The sequence below is a fragment of the Alexandromys fortis genome, unplaced genomic scaffold (genome assembly GCF_014885135.2).
Source record: "Alexandromys fortis isolate MF-2015 unplaced genomic scaffold, M_Fortis_MF-2015_v1.1 scaffold_17, whole genome shotgun sequence".
NCBI classification, from domain to species: Eukaryota; Metazoa; Chordata; class Mammalia; order Rodentia; family Cricetidae; genus Alexandromys; species Alexandromys fortis.
In genome coordinates, this window is record NW_026067896.1 from 3,248,047 (window position 1) to 3,263,045 (window position 14,999).

General features: G+C 45.3%; 1 protein-coding gene across 4 annotated transcripts in view; it reads left to right on the top strand.

Moving 5' to 3' along the window:
- Grhl2 (grainyhead like transcription factor 2) overlaps positions 1-14,999 on the top strand; it is a 115,890-nt gene that overhangs the window by 62,247 nt on the left and 38,644 nt on the right. For all 4 annotated transcript variants that reach the window (XM_050162962.1, XM_050162953.1, XM_050162943.1 and 1 more), the window contains one exon: positions 9,353-9,447. In XM_050162962.1, the coding sequence (XP_050018919.1) occupies positions 9,353-9,447 (95 nt within the window). The remainder of the gene's footprint in view (positions 1-9,352; positions 9,448-14,999) is intronic.

Below are 14,999 nucleotides of genomic sequence, written 5' to 3' on the forward strand. Positions count from 1 at the left end.
TTTTAATGAGAGGGTGGAGCTGCTCCATAAACAGACTTTGCCAGATGGTAATGAGAGGTCAGTGTGCACGCACACAAATACAGAAACACACACAGATACACACGTGCACATGCAAGCACACAGAGACACAGAGAAACACACACACACACAAACACAGACACAAGTGCACACACAGATAAATACACATGTGTGCATGCACATAGACACACACACAAACACAAGCATGTGCTCACGCGCACACACACAAACATACACAGACACACAGACACCCGACCCATGTGGTGAGGGCTATAAAATGCTGTATTCCCTCCCTTTCCTTCCCCCTGTTGCCCCTGCTTTTCTGGGCACTGACTTGACTACCCTGAAGGCACATCTTCCATAGGTAGGGTGCAATCTGCTCATTGTGTAATTTATACTTCCCATTCGTTTAATTTTTGTGTTCTGCTTGAAACCTGATGCTGTCTTTACTTGGGGATGTTTTTAATGAGACCTCAAGTAGCGTTTCCCCCTTTCAAAGATGCGTGTTGAAATAAGCAAGGGCTTCTTAATAAACGAGTCTCCTGGAGCTCAGCATCTCCGCTTTGATCTTTCCCCGAGATACTAATTCCCCAGAATAAAAGTTTTGTCGTGATTGGTCATAGTCACCCACGTATGAATGGAGGACCGACTTAGACAAGCCATCTACCTGTCCAGGCTGTGGGACTCAGATGCCCAGGTGACTGGGGTCACCGTTGTTCAGTACTGTAGCAATCATTTTTTCTCTTTGGAGGACAAATCTAATCTAGCTTTACCAAAAGATACATTTAAAAGAACAGCATCTCAATCTTGAAATTTTATCAAACCCTCTAATAATGCTAGAAAATAAGTAAAAGTAAGGGGAGACGTCAGGAGCCATCCTTGTGGTTCGTCACGTTGGTCCTCTAACCCCCCCCCCCCCCAAGAGAGCAGATTCATCTTTCCGTGACGGCAAGCTAGTCTGGTAGATTTAACTGGCTGCGTATGGCACTTGGGAAGCGAGAAGGTGGAGGAATTGGGAGCTTCAATTTAGTGACGATTCTGTGATCATCCACACGAGGACTGAGAGTGTGTGGCACCCCTGGTGATCAGAAGGTCGTTTCTCTGTGTGGATCTATTCCATTTAGCGCTCTGGTCCTCTGCTGAGCGCTTCCACAGTTATGTCTAGTGACAACTGATGCTCCACTATGATGGGCTTTTGAAATGACCATGAATGCTTTCTAGGAGCTCACTTCTTGAGATTCTTAGCAATAGTGTAAGTAACATCATTTGAGAAAATTGCTTTTATTTTCTTTTAATTATTTCTTTTAAAAATCATCTTGTTTTACCACAGGCCACTATTTCTGGAGCTATTTGATATGGGGTGGGAAAGGTCAGAGTCACCGCTGGAGGGACTGTCCTCGGAAAGGCAGTAACTTCTAGCTCTGTGTTTGATAGTCTTCGGGTCCCCGTTTCTGCCCCACAGAGCACCAAGGCGTCAAGTGATGAAAGAGACTGGGAAACTGGAGCAGATAATGAACACTCTATATCATACAGAAGTCTAAATGATCACCAAAGCACAGTTTGTATTTTTATACATCGAGAAAACTCTCTGAAGGTGCCAGGTGCTTTTGTGTGGTTCACAGATTAATGTTGTGTAGGCCAGCAACAAAACAGTTCAAGTTAAAACTCTCCGAGTCACATAGACCAATTAGGTTTATGTCTAGTCAAGTTGATTAGGTGTGTAGTTTTAAGCTATGGTGTATATATAGGCTCAATATATGTGCAGTTACATGCTTACACACGGAATATGACTATCATTGAGGTTATTTCACTATTGTTTTGAAGTCATTTGCAGGTCAAGACAATTTGTGTGTGCTTCTCTGTCTCTCTGTCTCTCTGTCTGTCTCTCTGTCTGTCTCTGTCTCTCTCCCCCCCCCCTCTGTCTCTCTGTGTGTGTATGGTCCATGAACTAATCTTCATGCTTTGCTTGGTAAGCACTTTCTCCACTGACCCATCTCCCCAGCCCGAGGACAAGCCTTCTTAAAAATGAAGTCAGTGGGGCTGGAGAGGTGGCTCAGAGATTAAGAACACTGTCTGCTCTTCGGTCCTGAGTTCAATTCCCAGCAAACACATACTAGGTCACAACCATCCATTTTGAGATCTGGTGCCCTCTTCTGGTGTGGAGTGAACACTGTACACATAATGAGTAAATAGAAAAAGTAAAATAAACTTGTATAAAAAAATAACGACATACATGGAACATAATACTACTCTACAACCCAGTTTTTCTTACTTTCATTTATATTGTTATTATATTGAAATCTGTAACATTGCCCTATATAATTCCTTCCCTAGGCATATAATTCCTGCCCTAGAAACCAAACGCACACACAAAATCATAGATTTTAGTGCAAAGAGAATCCTAGGAAGGATGTCATTTTCAGTCATACCAGGGAGGCCATTATAATGAGCCACGCTGAGTAGATAGCAAAACACATTGACTGCTGTAGAGTAAGAACACGGAAGAGTCACTCAGTGTTGGTCACACATATTCATGATCTCACCTGGAAATGTACTGGATTGTGTCTTAACAAGGTCCACACTTGAAAGATTCTGTGTCACAGAAGCCAAAAGGGTTTGGTTTTGTATGGAGACAGAGCTTTGTAGGCAATGGTCCCAGCCTGGCCCTCAATAACCAGTGTTCCCCAGAGTTCATGGGTTGGGAACCCGACCCCCAGTCTATGTGCTAGTGTGTGTGAGCGGGGAATGAGATGGGGTCACGAGAGGCAGATGTGCTGGAGGGGCTCCTGAGCCGGCGTGTTCCCCGTGTCTCCATGTGATTCCCTTACCCGTGGTTGTGAAATGAGAAAGCTCTTACTACAGGCCATTTCTGGGCTTCTTATCCTGGAAAGCTACATGCTTTTTTTTTTTTTTTTAATAGCAACTTACTAAAGCCCATGTTATTCAGTGTACTAACAGAAAACAGACTAAGACACAAACCAAGTAAGAGCAGTGTTGGAGAGGAACTTAACGTGCTTATATGTTCTTTAGTTTTTCTTTTTCCTTTCTTCCTTCCTCCCTTCCTCACTCCCTCCCTTCCTCACATGACCTACTTTCCTCTGTGAGATCATCACTCAGGCCTGCAGATGGGAGACACAGATGTTTGGGGTCAGGTATGGCCATTGTCCACCATGTCAAGCAGCGGTGCCTTCTTTAGGTAGCATTTCTGTTCTTCAGAAGTAACTCACTAAGGGTCACAGAAGAGTTCATAGGCCTAGGGTTCCACAGCTAATGCGCTTGCTAGCTGTAGCCTGACTTTCACCCTCCAGATGGACCTTTGGAATCAGAGCTCCACACATATCTACCATGCCATATTCTCAGGAGCAAGAAAAAGCATCTGCCGCGGCTGCCGCGGCTGTGCGCAGACCTGGCACAGTTCCCAGACTCGTCTACAGCAGTCCACCTTCATTATTTCACTAGTCCAGGCAGAATCCACGTCTTCCAGGAGAGTGCCATCTTCTGTATTAATTATACCACCCTGTTTAATCTCCAGCAATATATAGAGAATAATTAAAGGGCGGTAGTTATAATTCTCCAAGTGCACGAAACTTAATTAAGGCTCAGGAGCTAGCTTTTCCTTTGACTGCCATCCAACATCACAGTGCCCTTACCATCAGTTTGAGGTAGCCTCAGACTGAGTTAAAAGAAAACACGCAATTAACAGACCACTGATTGTATGCAAAAGATAAAAGTAAAAGATAACAGAAGGATTCACTTAGCATCCTACCTCCTGCGAAATTAAACACAGTGGCATCCCATAATTTCTGTGCAGAAGATAATGTACCAGAAATGCATGTGGTAAGTGTGCAAACAGGTGTACTCAATACCTTCCAACAGACACTGTAAAAAATGTGGGCATCTGTTAACTGGGTTCCTGTCCCACCAGGTCCCAAAGTCGTTCATTCCCAAAGAAACACACAGAGGTCTACATTAATTATAAACTCATTGGCGTGGTAGCTCACACTTCTTATTAGCTCTTACAACTTACATTAGCCCATAGTTCTTGTCTGTGTTAGCCACGTGGGTTGGTACCTTTTTCGGTGAGGCAGTCACATCTTACTTGCTCTGTGTCTGGCTTCCCCTGTCTCTGGGTGATGACTGCAGACTGAAACTTCCCTTTTCCCAGAATTCTCGCTGCCCCGCCTCTGCTTCCTGTCTTGTCACCCTGCCTATACTTCCTGCCTGGCTACTGGTCAGTCAGCGTTTATTTAAAATGCAAGTGACAGAGAACAGACCAGTGTACCTCCGCGAGCATCATTTTCCCACCGCACCAGTCAGTGCCTTTGGTTTGCATGAATGGGCTTGCTTGAACTTCTTCCTCAGCCTTCTCGTGATTCGGGTTCTGGAGATTTTTTTTTGTTTGTTTGTTCCTTCTCTGTAGAAGTACCCCCCCTATTCTTTGGGGCTGGAGAGATGATGACTGGACCTGAGTTTGATTCCCAGCAACCACATGGTAGCTCACAACTATCTGTAATGAGATCTGGTGCCCTCTTCTGGCCTGCAGCATACATGCAAACAAAACACTGTATACATAATAAATAAATAAATAAATAAATCTTTTTTTAAAGTAGTGCCCTATTCCTGCCCTCCTTTGTTAAGTGACTTCCCACAGTCCCCAAATGCTTCATTTTTGCCTTCAACATACATTCCCTCAGCACTTCATAAAGTAGTTACCAAAGCATGTGTTATCAATGTCTGCTGATGACTTATGGTTGAAATTGCAGTTGAAAGTGTGGCTATTGGTATCAGGCAGGCCTGAAAGCAAACGTAGCTGATCTGTGGTAGCTCTGTGATTTCCGCAGCTTGATTTCTCAGTAGGAGTGGGCATGCTGGTACTGCAGGACTAGAGCACAGTTATCATCTCAAAAGCCTATGGGTGTGAAGTCCACAAGATGGCAGTGACTTTAGCAGAAGGAAACAGTGTTTCTGAGTCCACCCTGGGCACAAAGATAGACCTCTTAGAATGGGTTGTGTCTGAGAGTCCCTGAGAGATGGCTGGTCCTCCTGTATATGGCGTGTGTCCACCAAGATGGAAAGGTTTTTAGGGGGACAGATGACAGTCTTACATGAACTTCCTAAGTGAAGACTAAAGGGTTTTCTTAGACCACATGAGGCACGAACCAAAAGTGCCTAAAGGAGCCAACCGTTCTGCCACAGAACCACGACTCCTTGTGTGGAGAAAGTAGGTAGCAAAGGAGCCATACGAGGTGGTCTGAGAGCTGGCAGAGATGCTGTCCTGGCCACACCCCATGCTCATGGAATGAAAATCTCTGGCAGTGGCTTGCACCTCACCAAAGGCCTCCACTGCCTCTGGTGGCCCCACCTACTGAGCAGCACTGGCCAGGCAGTCTCCAAGCCATGGGAATACATGACTACCCACTCTGCTCTGGGGCACCCTGACACACCCCGACACACCCTGGCACACCCTGAAGGATGTCCGTGGCTATGGATCTCCACATCACTTGCCCTGACTTGTCCAGAACACAGCAACCTTAGCCTGGAGGTTTTGGCTTTATGGCCAACAGCAGGGCATCACGGAGCTGGGTTTCATCACCTTTGCTCCTCCCCGTGATCCCAGGTCTTCGGGGCTCCTTGCTCAGCTGTGTGATTGCCCTTTTGTGTGTCAATTACCATAATTAATAAAACTGCCTTCATCTTAATTTTCTGTTTTTGATGGGCTGGAAACATTAGTAAAAAGAAAATTTAAGTTTCATTTGAAAAAGCAGGCAGATTTAGGATAATTGTCTTGTTTATTTATATTATGTGTTGTGTTCTGTTTTCTCTTTTGAAAAAGCTATAAGATGAGAGACCTAGTGAGGACATCTCTTGGCACACAGTAAACATTTTGGTTATCTATCATGTCTGTTGATTGAGTGCAAGATAAGAAGATTCCGGAGTGTTTGTATATTGCACTTGGTATGGCAGTTTTTCCATTTTTCAGCCTTTTTTAGGGGAGAAATTAAAACTGGGAAAATACAATCTTGTGATGTGGGAATCCACGGTGTCTTAGGTGCTTGGTCCAATCCCCTTGGTTTGTCTGCATTTCTGACGTGGCATTTGCTTTCTTAGTTACAGCTGACCTTCAAACTGCTCTTTGCTCAAACAAATTTCTGAGATTATCTCAGAGGTGCTTCCTGAAGAATCAAGGAATTCAATTTTCAAATTTAGTTTTCTCCTCTCTCAAAGTGTGAAAGTTTGTTGGCTTGCCCAAAGTAAGGGACCAGGTTTTGAATATCAGTTTGGAAAGAGGCTGTCTGAGAAGAAAGGGCACAATCACCCTGGGTGTAAATTGTTCTTCCCTAAAACAGTTTGACCAAATTGGGTTAGCCCTAAGATTATAGCTGGGCCTGGTGGCACACATCCTTAATGGCCACACTTGGGAGGGAAAAGCAGGCAGATCTCTGTGAGTTCCAGGCCAGTGAGGGCTACCCAGTGAGAACTTGTCTCAACAAAACAAAACAAAGCAAAATCCTTATTTCTGAGAATACGCTTTTTAGATTTTCTTTTGTGTTGGTGCACAGTGTTGAATCCAACCTCTCCTTTCTCTGGCCCTTGCTGTACCAGTAGGCTCCACCTGCCCCTGAGAATTTACTTTAATGGAATATAATTAAATTTATATAACATTTAGCTGTAAAATAAATTAAACACTGGTGCAGTTAACTACTAACTGTTAACTGGGTGACCAATGAGAATAAAATCACAGCTGGGTGGTGGGGGCACATGTCTTTAATCCAAGCACTTGGGAGTCTGAGGCTGGGGGATCTCTGAGTTTGAGTCCAGCCTGGTCTACAGAGTGAGTTCTAGGACAGCCAGGGCTATAACAGAGAAACCCTGTCTCAAAGCTACCCCCCCTGAAAGAAAACCAAACCAAAATAAAAAACCTACCCCCCCAAAAAACCCTCAAAACCAAACCAAAATCCCCCCCCCAAAAAACAAAAATAAAACAGAAAAGCAAAATCCAAAGATAGAAACAAGAATAAAGTCATGCCACAAGGTCTGATATGGTGGTATTTGGTCCCCAACAATAATCTTATCAAAGGTTTAGGTATGGGAAGATGCTAGAGATTCGCCAATCAAAACAATACAGCCAGCAATGAAAAAGTATTTATTACATTACTGTGTAAAAATATTTGCATGTTTTGGAGAAAGGGAGATAGATAAGAAAGAACACACAGATAAAGACTTTTTTACTATGTATACAATGTTCTGTCTGCATGTTCACTTGTATGCCAGAAGAGGGCGCCAGATCTCACTCTAGATGGTTATGAACCACCATGTGGTTGCTGAGAATTGAACTCAGGAACTCTGGAAGAGCAGCCAGTGCTCTTAACCCCTGAGCCATCTCTCCAGCCCCATAGATAGATATAAAGGTAGTTAATTGTGGCTCAGCAGACTGTGGTTGCTTTTAAATTATTTATTTTTGGCTGACTTCCCTATGTTGAATATACATACTTGCCTGACTTCCCTATGTTGAATATATATCCTTGCATATTAAAAGTTTATGTGCTTTGTTTAAAACATAAAAATCTAGGATTGGGCCTAGTGGCTCAGAACTGTAAGCTCAGTATTCAGAGAAGGCATTTTTGAGTTCAAGGCCAGTTTAGGTTACAAAAACAAAACAAAACAAAACAAAACTATGCCAAAAAAAATGGTATTACCTTGCTTTGAGGTTTCTTCAGGCAGGAATAGGAACGGGCACAAAGAAAATGAGCGAGAGCTCTCCATAAGAACCCTGGCTGGCTAGATGCAGCAAGGAGATGCTATCTTGTAAACATAAGAAACGTAGACATAACATCCAGCGATGCCACTTTCCAGCCCCTCAGGGTGGGTAGAAAGTAGAAGAGATCTGAGAAAGAGGGGAAATAGAATTCAGCCTGAGGCTAGACCAGCAGCCTATCCTAATGGAGTCTGGAGAGTCATTCTTAAGTACAGTCCTAGGTTTTCCTGCAGCCATCCTGATCCTAGCAGTAAGAACTCTTCCTGCAGTGCTATCTGAGGTACCAGGCATTTTAATCATCTGGGAGAGGAAATAGGAAATTATGCCTGCTGGTTACCATGAGTTTCAGCGTAGTCATAGATGGAAATAAAGTGGTGAGGGCTGCCATATTAAATACAGGACACCCAGTTAAAGCTGAACTCTGTATTATAAATATATCTTAAGTATTTATTGCACCCACAACCTTAGCTTGAGTACTACACAGCTTATAAACACCTAAGCTGTGTGAGCAGAGATGTCAGCTCACCATGCCCATGACAATACACAGCGCATATCTCTTGTTGGTTGCTACTGTCTTGGTGAGGGAGTCAAACAGGATGGAAGGGAGTGGATACATAGTATACAGGATGGAAGGGAGCGGATACATAGTATACAGGATGGAAGGGAGTGGATACATAGTATACAGGATGGAAGGGAGTGGATACATAGTATACAGGATGGAAGGGAGTGGATACATAGTATACAGGATGGAAGTGGATGGATACATAGTATACAGGATGGAAGGGAGTGGATACATAGTATACAGGATGGAAGGGAGTGGATACATAGTATCTAAGGAGTGACAATAGGCCTGAGACTGGAGTGATGACCATCAACCAAGTGTGATCCACTCAACTCTCTAGAGTACAAAAATTAGTTTTATCAATGTCTTTTTTTTTTGGCATGGGGGTACAGTTCGATGGTAGAGCATGTGCTTAGTATGTTCAGGCCTGTGTTTGATCCGCAACCCTATCTGCACATGAAGACCTTTCCTGTCCTGTAGTTTCTTTATCAAAGTCCTAGTGACACCATCTGATTGACAGAATATTTTGTTTTCCAAAAAAAAAAAAAAGTCCCTGTGGAGGACCTGTCGAGAAAGCCAGTAGGAAGGTGATAAGAAAAAAAGCAAAATGAATTAATGATCAAATCAGATAAAGACATGGTTTATAAAGATTTACTCCTTTAATAAAAGAACGTGTGTACAGTGTTTCAGCGGTGTTGGAATAAGTATCAGCAGAAATTTGTAGTTTATTACAAAAGTAGCCAGAAAAATCAGCAAATTTAAAACTTGGTCATTGACAATGTGTTATCGAGAGACTCCTATCACTGTTGGTATGTGTGTGATTGTGTGTGGCGTGTATGTGTATGGTGTGTTTTGAGCTGGGGTCTCATGTATCCCAGACTGGTCTCACTTGGTCTTAAGGATAACCCTGAACTCCAGAGCCTTGGTCTTTACCTCCCAGTGCAGGGACTATGGGCGGGAGTATGCTTCCCCACCTGGCTACTCTGCTAAGACTTTTTTTTCTTCCAATGTCATAGCCGATTACAAGGAGAGCTTCAACACCATTGGGAACATCGAAGAGATCGCGTACAATGCTGTTTCCTTCACCTGGGACGTGAACGAAGAGGCAAAGGTTAGTGAAACCTGTATTGGCTATTCCCTGAAGACGCTTCCAAAATGCTGTGTATGTAGTTTTCTAGAATTTGAGTCAGAAGGAAGAAAATCAACTTATTTCATTTTTTAGAAGCCTCACAGCTTTGCCCTTTTGTGGGGACTCCGGTTGGGCAGGCTCTGCTCTGACAAAACAAGGTCAGCCACCGCATCAGTCCGCAGTCCTTCAGGTTGTGTGCTCCATTATAGAGCATGCAGCTGTCGCTCAGAGTCTCCTACAGCCCCTAGGCTTCTCTGTGCCACCATCAGACATCTTGTGACCTGGACGGACAATCACATTTCAGCACTGTGGCTTTGAAACACTTTGTTGACTGTTTGACCCTTTCTGTTCCTCTGGGTGCAAGTGTGGTTAAGATGGGAGGTGAATAGCATCCCCGACAAACAGGTGTCAAGGACAGATGTAGCCACTGCCTGGGTTTGGATAAGAGAGGTTTCCACAGATAGCCCTGTTTGCTCTCAGCCACAAGTTTGTGTATTCTCAGCTTCTTCAGGTTCTTAAGCCTCATTTTGCACTTACAGGAACCTTTCAGATAAAGGCTAAGCTGGTTTTCTGCTTCAGTTGTGCACCACCTGGGTGAGTGTTGGGAGGCCTTGTCTTCAGTCAGTGTAAACAAGGCTGTCAATGCCTCATTGTCCTCTGCGAGGAGGCTGGGTGAGAGAGGAAACTGGCTTGAGTTTGCAGGCAGGCTTTCCAGAAGAACATGAATTGCTCAGTGTCTCCTTCCACTCAGGTATAAAACAATGCAGGTGAAACTGGCTTTAGGCCCGAGAAAGGTGACCCAAGTGGGCACAAGGTGACAGATCAGCAGTGCAGCCTGGAGAGAAGGGGACAGGCCTTTCTTTCCACAGGATGCCAGATCAAGCTTCACACAGGACGTCAGGCAAAGCGTGTCTCTGGCATGCCCGCACTCACCACGTGCTCTTGGCTGCCACGACTGTTTAGCTCCCTCCTCCCTCCCAACACTGTCACAGCTCACAGAGGTTTGTCTGTGCTGTCCCAAGGCTCCTGCCACCCCTCCCTCCCTCACTTCAGCCAGGCCCCTTGTCTTTGTCTTTCTCTTTATGCTCTACTACACAAGGGGCCAGCTGTGTAAGGGCACAGCACTGGGATGTGTTGGAATGTCTCTACTGCACCAACCAGCCTGCTGGAGCATGGGTGCTGGCCATCCAGCCAGTTCATTACATACCACTCGCTTGTCATATACAAGTGCTCACTTGCTTGTTTAAATGTGTGTGGACACATATGTCTGGGTGTACACATGCGTGCTTGGGTGTTTGTTGGTTTGCACATGTATGCACACATGTACTCGGCAGACATGCTGATTTTCTTATACACACTGACAATATCAATTGCTTTTAGGAAGTATTTCATGCTACTTTCTGTAGCGAGTTTGTTTCGTTTCTTAATGTCTATCCTTAGTGGCTGTCATTCTGTTAACTGAAGGGTAAGTTTTAAAAGCTGCAAACGATTCTACAAACCAGAAGAACATTTGGAGACAAGGGCTGAAAGCCAATCCCTCAGCCTGGGATGCTGAGCGGACTTGACGGAGCTTGCTTTCACATCCCTAGAGTCTGAGGCCATTCCCTAAAATGTCACTGAGTTTATAGTAAGTAGACTGCAAAAAGCAACACAGCATAGCAGTTGTGGGGAAGACATGCAGCAAAGCAGAAAGAATGGTGGCCTTGTGAAGCCTGTGCTTGTTGATTCCAGGAGTTGCACTTCCGTTCACACTGGCCCATTCTCTGTAGGCTTCAAGGGGCTGGGCAGGGGTGGCCGTGAGGGGTCTCAGTCTGTAGCACAGGGTTTTTCTTTTTAACGTGGACAGAGAACAGAGACTTGTGGTTCACAAGACAACCAATACACATGAGAATATTAAAGCATTTATGAACCGTTGCAAAATTTAATGTTCTTACCCATATTTAAAAACAAGGAGTTTCTGTTTGGTTGGTATCATTTTTTGAGAGGGTCTGGGATTACAGGCACACACTGTAATACCAGATTTAGAAGATTATTTTGTTGTTGCTGCAGGTCTAGGAATTATTTTGGATAATCGAGTTCTAGAAACCCTGGGCAAGGTTGTGCGTGGGTTCTCACGAGGAGTGCACACTCACTACTTTTTCCTAGTTGTCCCTTTCTCTCCAGCCATGATGTACGTTTGAATTTTTATGCGCAGTGGCATCAACCCTAGGTTCAGGTCTTCTATGGCTCCCTGGGTCAGGGTGGTGGCCACACAATAAAATTCGAAATGGTTCTCACTCTCATGTATCAAGGACTTTACCCACTGGGCCTTCGCCTTAGCTCCTCTTCTAGGAAATTTGATTATTTATTTAGTGTGTGTACATCCTGTGTGGTACCCAGGGCCTCCCATGTGCTAGACCAGTGCTCAGCCTCCGGGTGCCTTCCCTTGTCCTACTCCGTCACCCACTGCCTCTGTGGCTGCCTTGCATGCTGTATCTATCTGTCCTCTAGAACAAACGCATGGAGAGGCCAGGGAATCATTCAGCTTCCTTTAGTGATGGGAGCAGCTCTAGGAGAGGTTGTTCCCACGCTCCCAGCCACAGCCTGGTGGAGGCAGAGCCTGCAATGATGGCCAGCCTCTCAGAGCCGGTTTTTCCGGTTGTGCCAGGCCTGTCTTCGACAGGGCCTGTTTCCCTCCGGGGTCTGTGCAGTCTGGGCTGAGCATTGTCTCTGGTCCTTGGTGTCTAGATGGCGAGGTTCTGAAGGTTCTGAGCGTTGCCACTGTCACAGTGTGGGAACCATGGGAACCGGTCAGGGTGGTGCTGGGTCAGTGCAGCCCAAGGTCCCTGCAGTGAGCCGCAGGCTCAGGGCCTAGTCGTTACGCCAGAGTAGCCAACATATGTGTTCTTTTTTTTTTTCTTGGGGCAGGGTGTGGTTTTCAAACAGGGTCTCTCTGTATAGCCTAGGCTGGCTGTGAACTTACAGTAATCCTCCTGCCTCACTCTTCCAAATGCTAGTATTACAGGCTCTGCCACAAGTCCAGCTTCCAGCATCTGGCTTTCCCTTCCTCAGTTTTCTTTTGGCTGTGAAATGGTCGGGAGTGGGGGAAGAAACGTCCCGTAGATGCCTGAGTTCCTGCCCAGAGGAATATGGCGGGAGAGCTGTATACCACACTCTCATTCACAGGGATGATTCTAAGTTTTTCTTTGTCACCAAATGCTGGCACTTAAAAAGCAGGCTTGTCAACATGAGTCTCCAAGGGGCTGGTTTGTGAAGAGCAGAACAGAGAGTTCAGAGTGCTGAGGGAGAGCTCTGAGCGTCCACGGCGGTGACGTCACCCACACAGTGGCAGCCCTAACTGCAGTCCTTTCCCAGGCTCCCAGAATCCTGAAGCCCTTCCCTCCACCTTTTCATTCAGTGCTGTCTCCCTGTTCACGGTGATTCCAAGACTGACCTGCTAAGAGAGGTCTCATGGTGACGTATGGGACGCTAGTGTTGGGGTGCTGCTGGGTGTCTTGTGACAATGCTGTGGATCACAGTCCTCTTTGGGTCCTTCACCCTATCAGGACACCAATCCCCACTCCTCACCCCGTCTCTGTGTTTGCCCCTTCCTACACTCAATCAAATGCTATAATGAAGGAGCTTCTTCACCTTTAAGTGTTTTAAAAAAATCTCTCGCTGGCCAATAGTGGCGCACACCTTTAATCCCAGCACTGGGAGGCAGATCTCTATGAGTTCAAAGCCACCCTGGTGTACAAGAGCTGGTTCTAGGACAGCCATAGCTACAAAGAGAAACCCTTTCTCAAAGAAAAAAACAGAGAGAGAGAGAGAGAGAGAGAGAGAGAGAGAGAGAGAGAAGAGAGAGAAGAGAGAGAGAAGAGAGAAAAAAAGGAAAGAAAAATCTTTCTGCAGCCTTTACTGAAGGATCTTGATTCAGTAAAAACATTTCTCCCTCACCACCATCAGAGATGAGTTTTGATCTCATCTTTCCTTAGAAGTTTTTTGTTTATTATCATGTGTCTCTGTGTGTGCAAGCATGGTTGCACAGGAGCCAGGGTATGCGTGTAGAGGTCAGAGGTCAGCTTTCAGATTCCTCTTTGTACCTTGCTTTGAGCCAGGGCCTCTTACCTCTGCCTCTCTCCGTGCTCTAGACCAGGAGGACTAGAGCTTCTATTCGATTCTCTGTCCCTGCCTCCTGTCTCCCAGGAAACACACTGAGATCACAGGTGCACCTAACTTCTTATGTAGGTTCTGGAGATGGGTCTCAGACTGTCAAGTTCACGAGGCGAGTGCTTTTACCCCCAGGCATTTCTTTTGACAATTTTAAAAGAAAAACCTAGACTAATTTATTACTATGAACCTGGTACAGTGAGGATTCTCTTTGTCGCATTTGAGGCCAGCATCTCTGCTCACCAGGGTAGAGCAGGACCTTGTCATCAAGTCACCTGTGAACATTCTTCCAGCTTGCTAGGACTGGGAAAGACCCCCTCAAGAAGAAAGTCATTTTAGGGCTGTTCGGGGACACGTCTGTGCTAACAAGCATTTAGGATGACACTGGGGGCATGTGACTAGGAGACATCACATGTGACATGTGTGTAGATCTCAGATTCAGACTTGCATCCCAGCACCGCAAGATTAGGTAAACGGGAGGGCAGATGCTACCCTCCGGCTCCTCTCTTACCATCTTCACAGAAGGAACTCAGACATTAAAACAAGCTGGGTCCTATGATTTTCCTACCTCACAGAACGTAGGATGTAACTTACAGGGGTCAGGAGGGAAAACAGACATTTGGCTGCACGTCCTCAGGCAAAGCCATTTGAAGACCCCATCCTGCTTGACCACTCACCTCCCCCTCCTCAGCGTCCTGGGCCCGCACTCACCCAGCCCCAGCAGGGATACTGTGGTCGTTTAACACTTTCGTGCCCAGAGCTTCCTTATCCTTATTCCTTATTATTTTCTTGTCCTTATCCTTATCCTTATCCTTATCCTTATCCTTATCCTTATCCTTATCCTTATCCTTATCCTTATCCTTATCCTTATCCTTATCCTTATCCTTATTCCTTCTTTGTATCATGAAAGCCGTGGACGGGAATGGCCACAACCACTGCTACTAAGCTCTTATCAACGGAGTGCTTGTGTGTGCGTGTGTGTGCTTGTGTGTGCTTGTGTTCATGTGTGTGTATGCAGACTAAACCAACATCAGCATCTCTCTCCTGACTAGCCTGCTGTTAGTGAGTTCTGTGTGTGTGCAGGCTCATGTACATGTGTGTGCATGCGTGTATGTGTGTGCTGACTAGCCCAGCAGTGGCTCTTGCACAGCAATGAACTCGCTCGTACCTTCTAAAGGCATTGTTCTCTAATACTGCAGTTCTGTGATATCAGTGGGTTCTTTCTACCTTCATTCACATGCTTATTCTCCATCTTCCCGTCACACCAACTCTTTCTCTGGTATTCTCTAATTCATTTTTATGGTTTTCTCCATGTGATTTTCTTATACTTTTTTTTCCCAGTATGTGAATAATGCAGGAGAATTTTTTTTCCTTCTTTTTCCTTT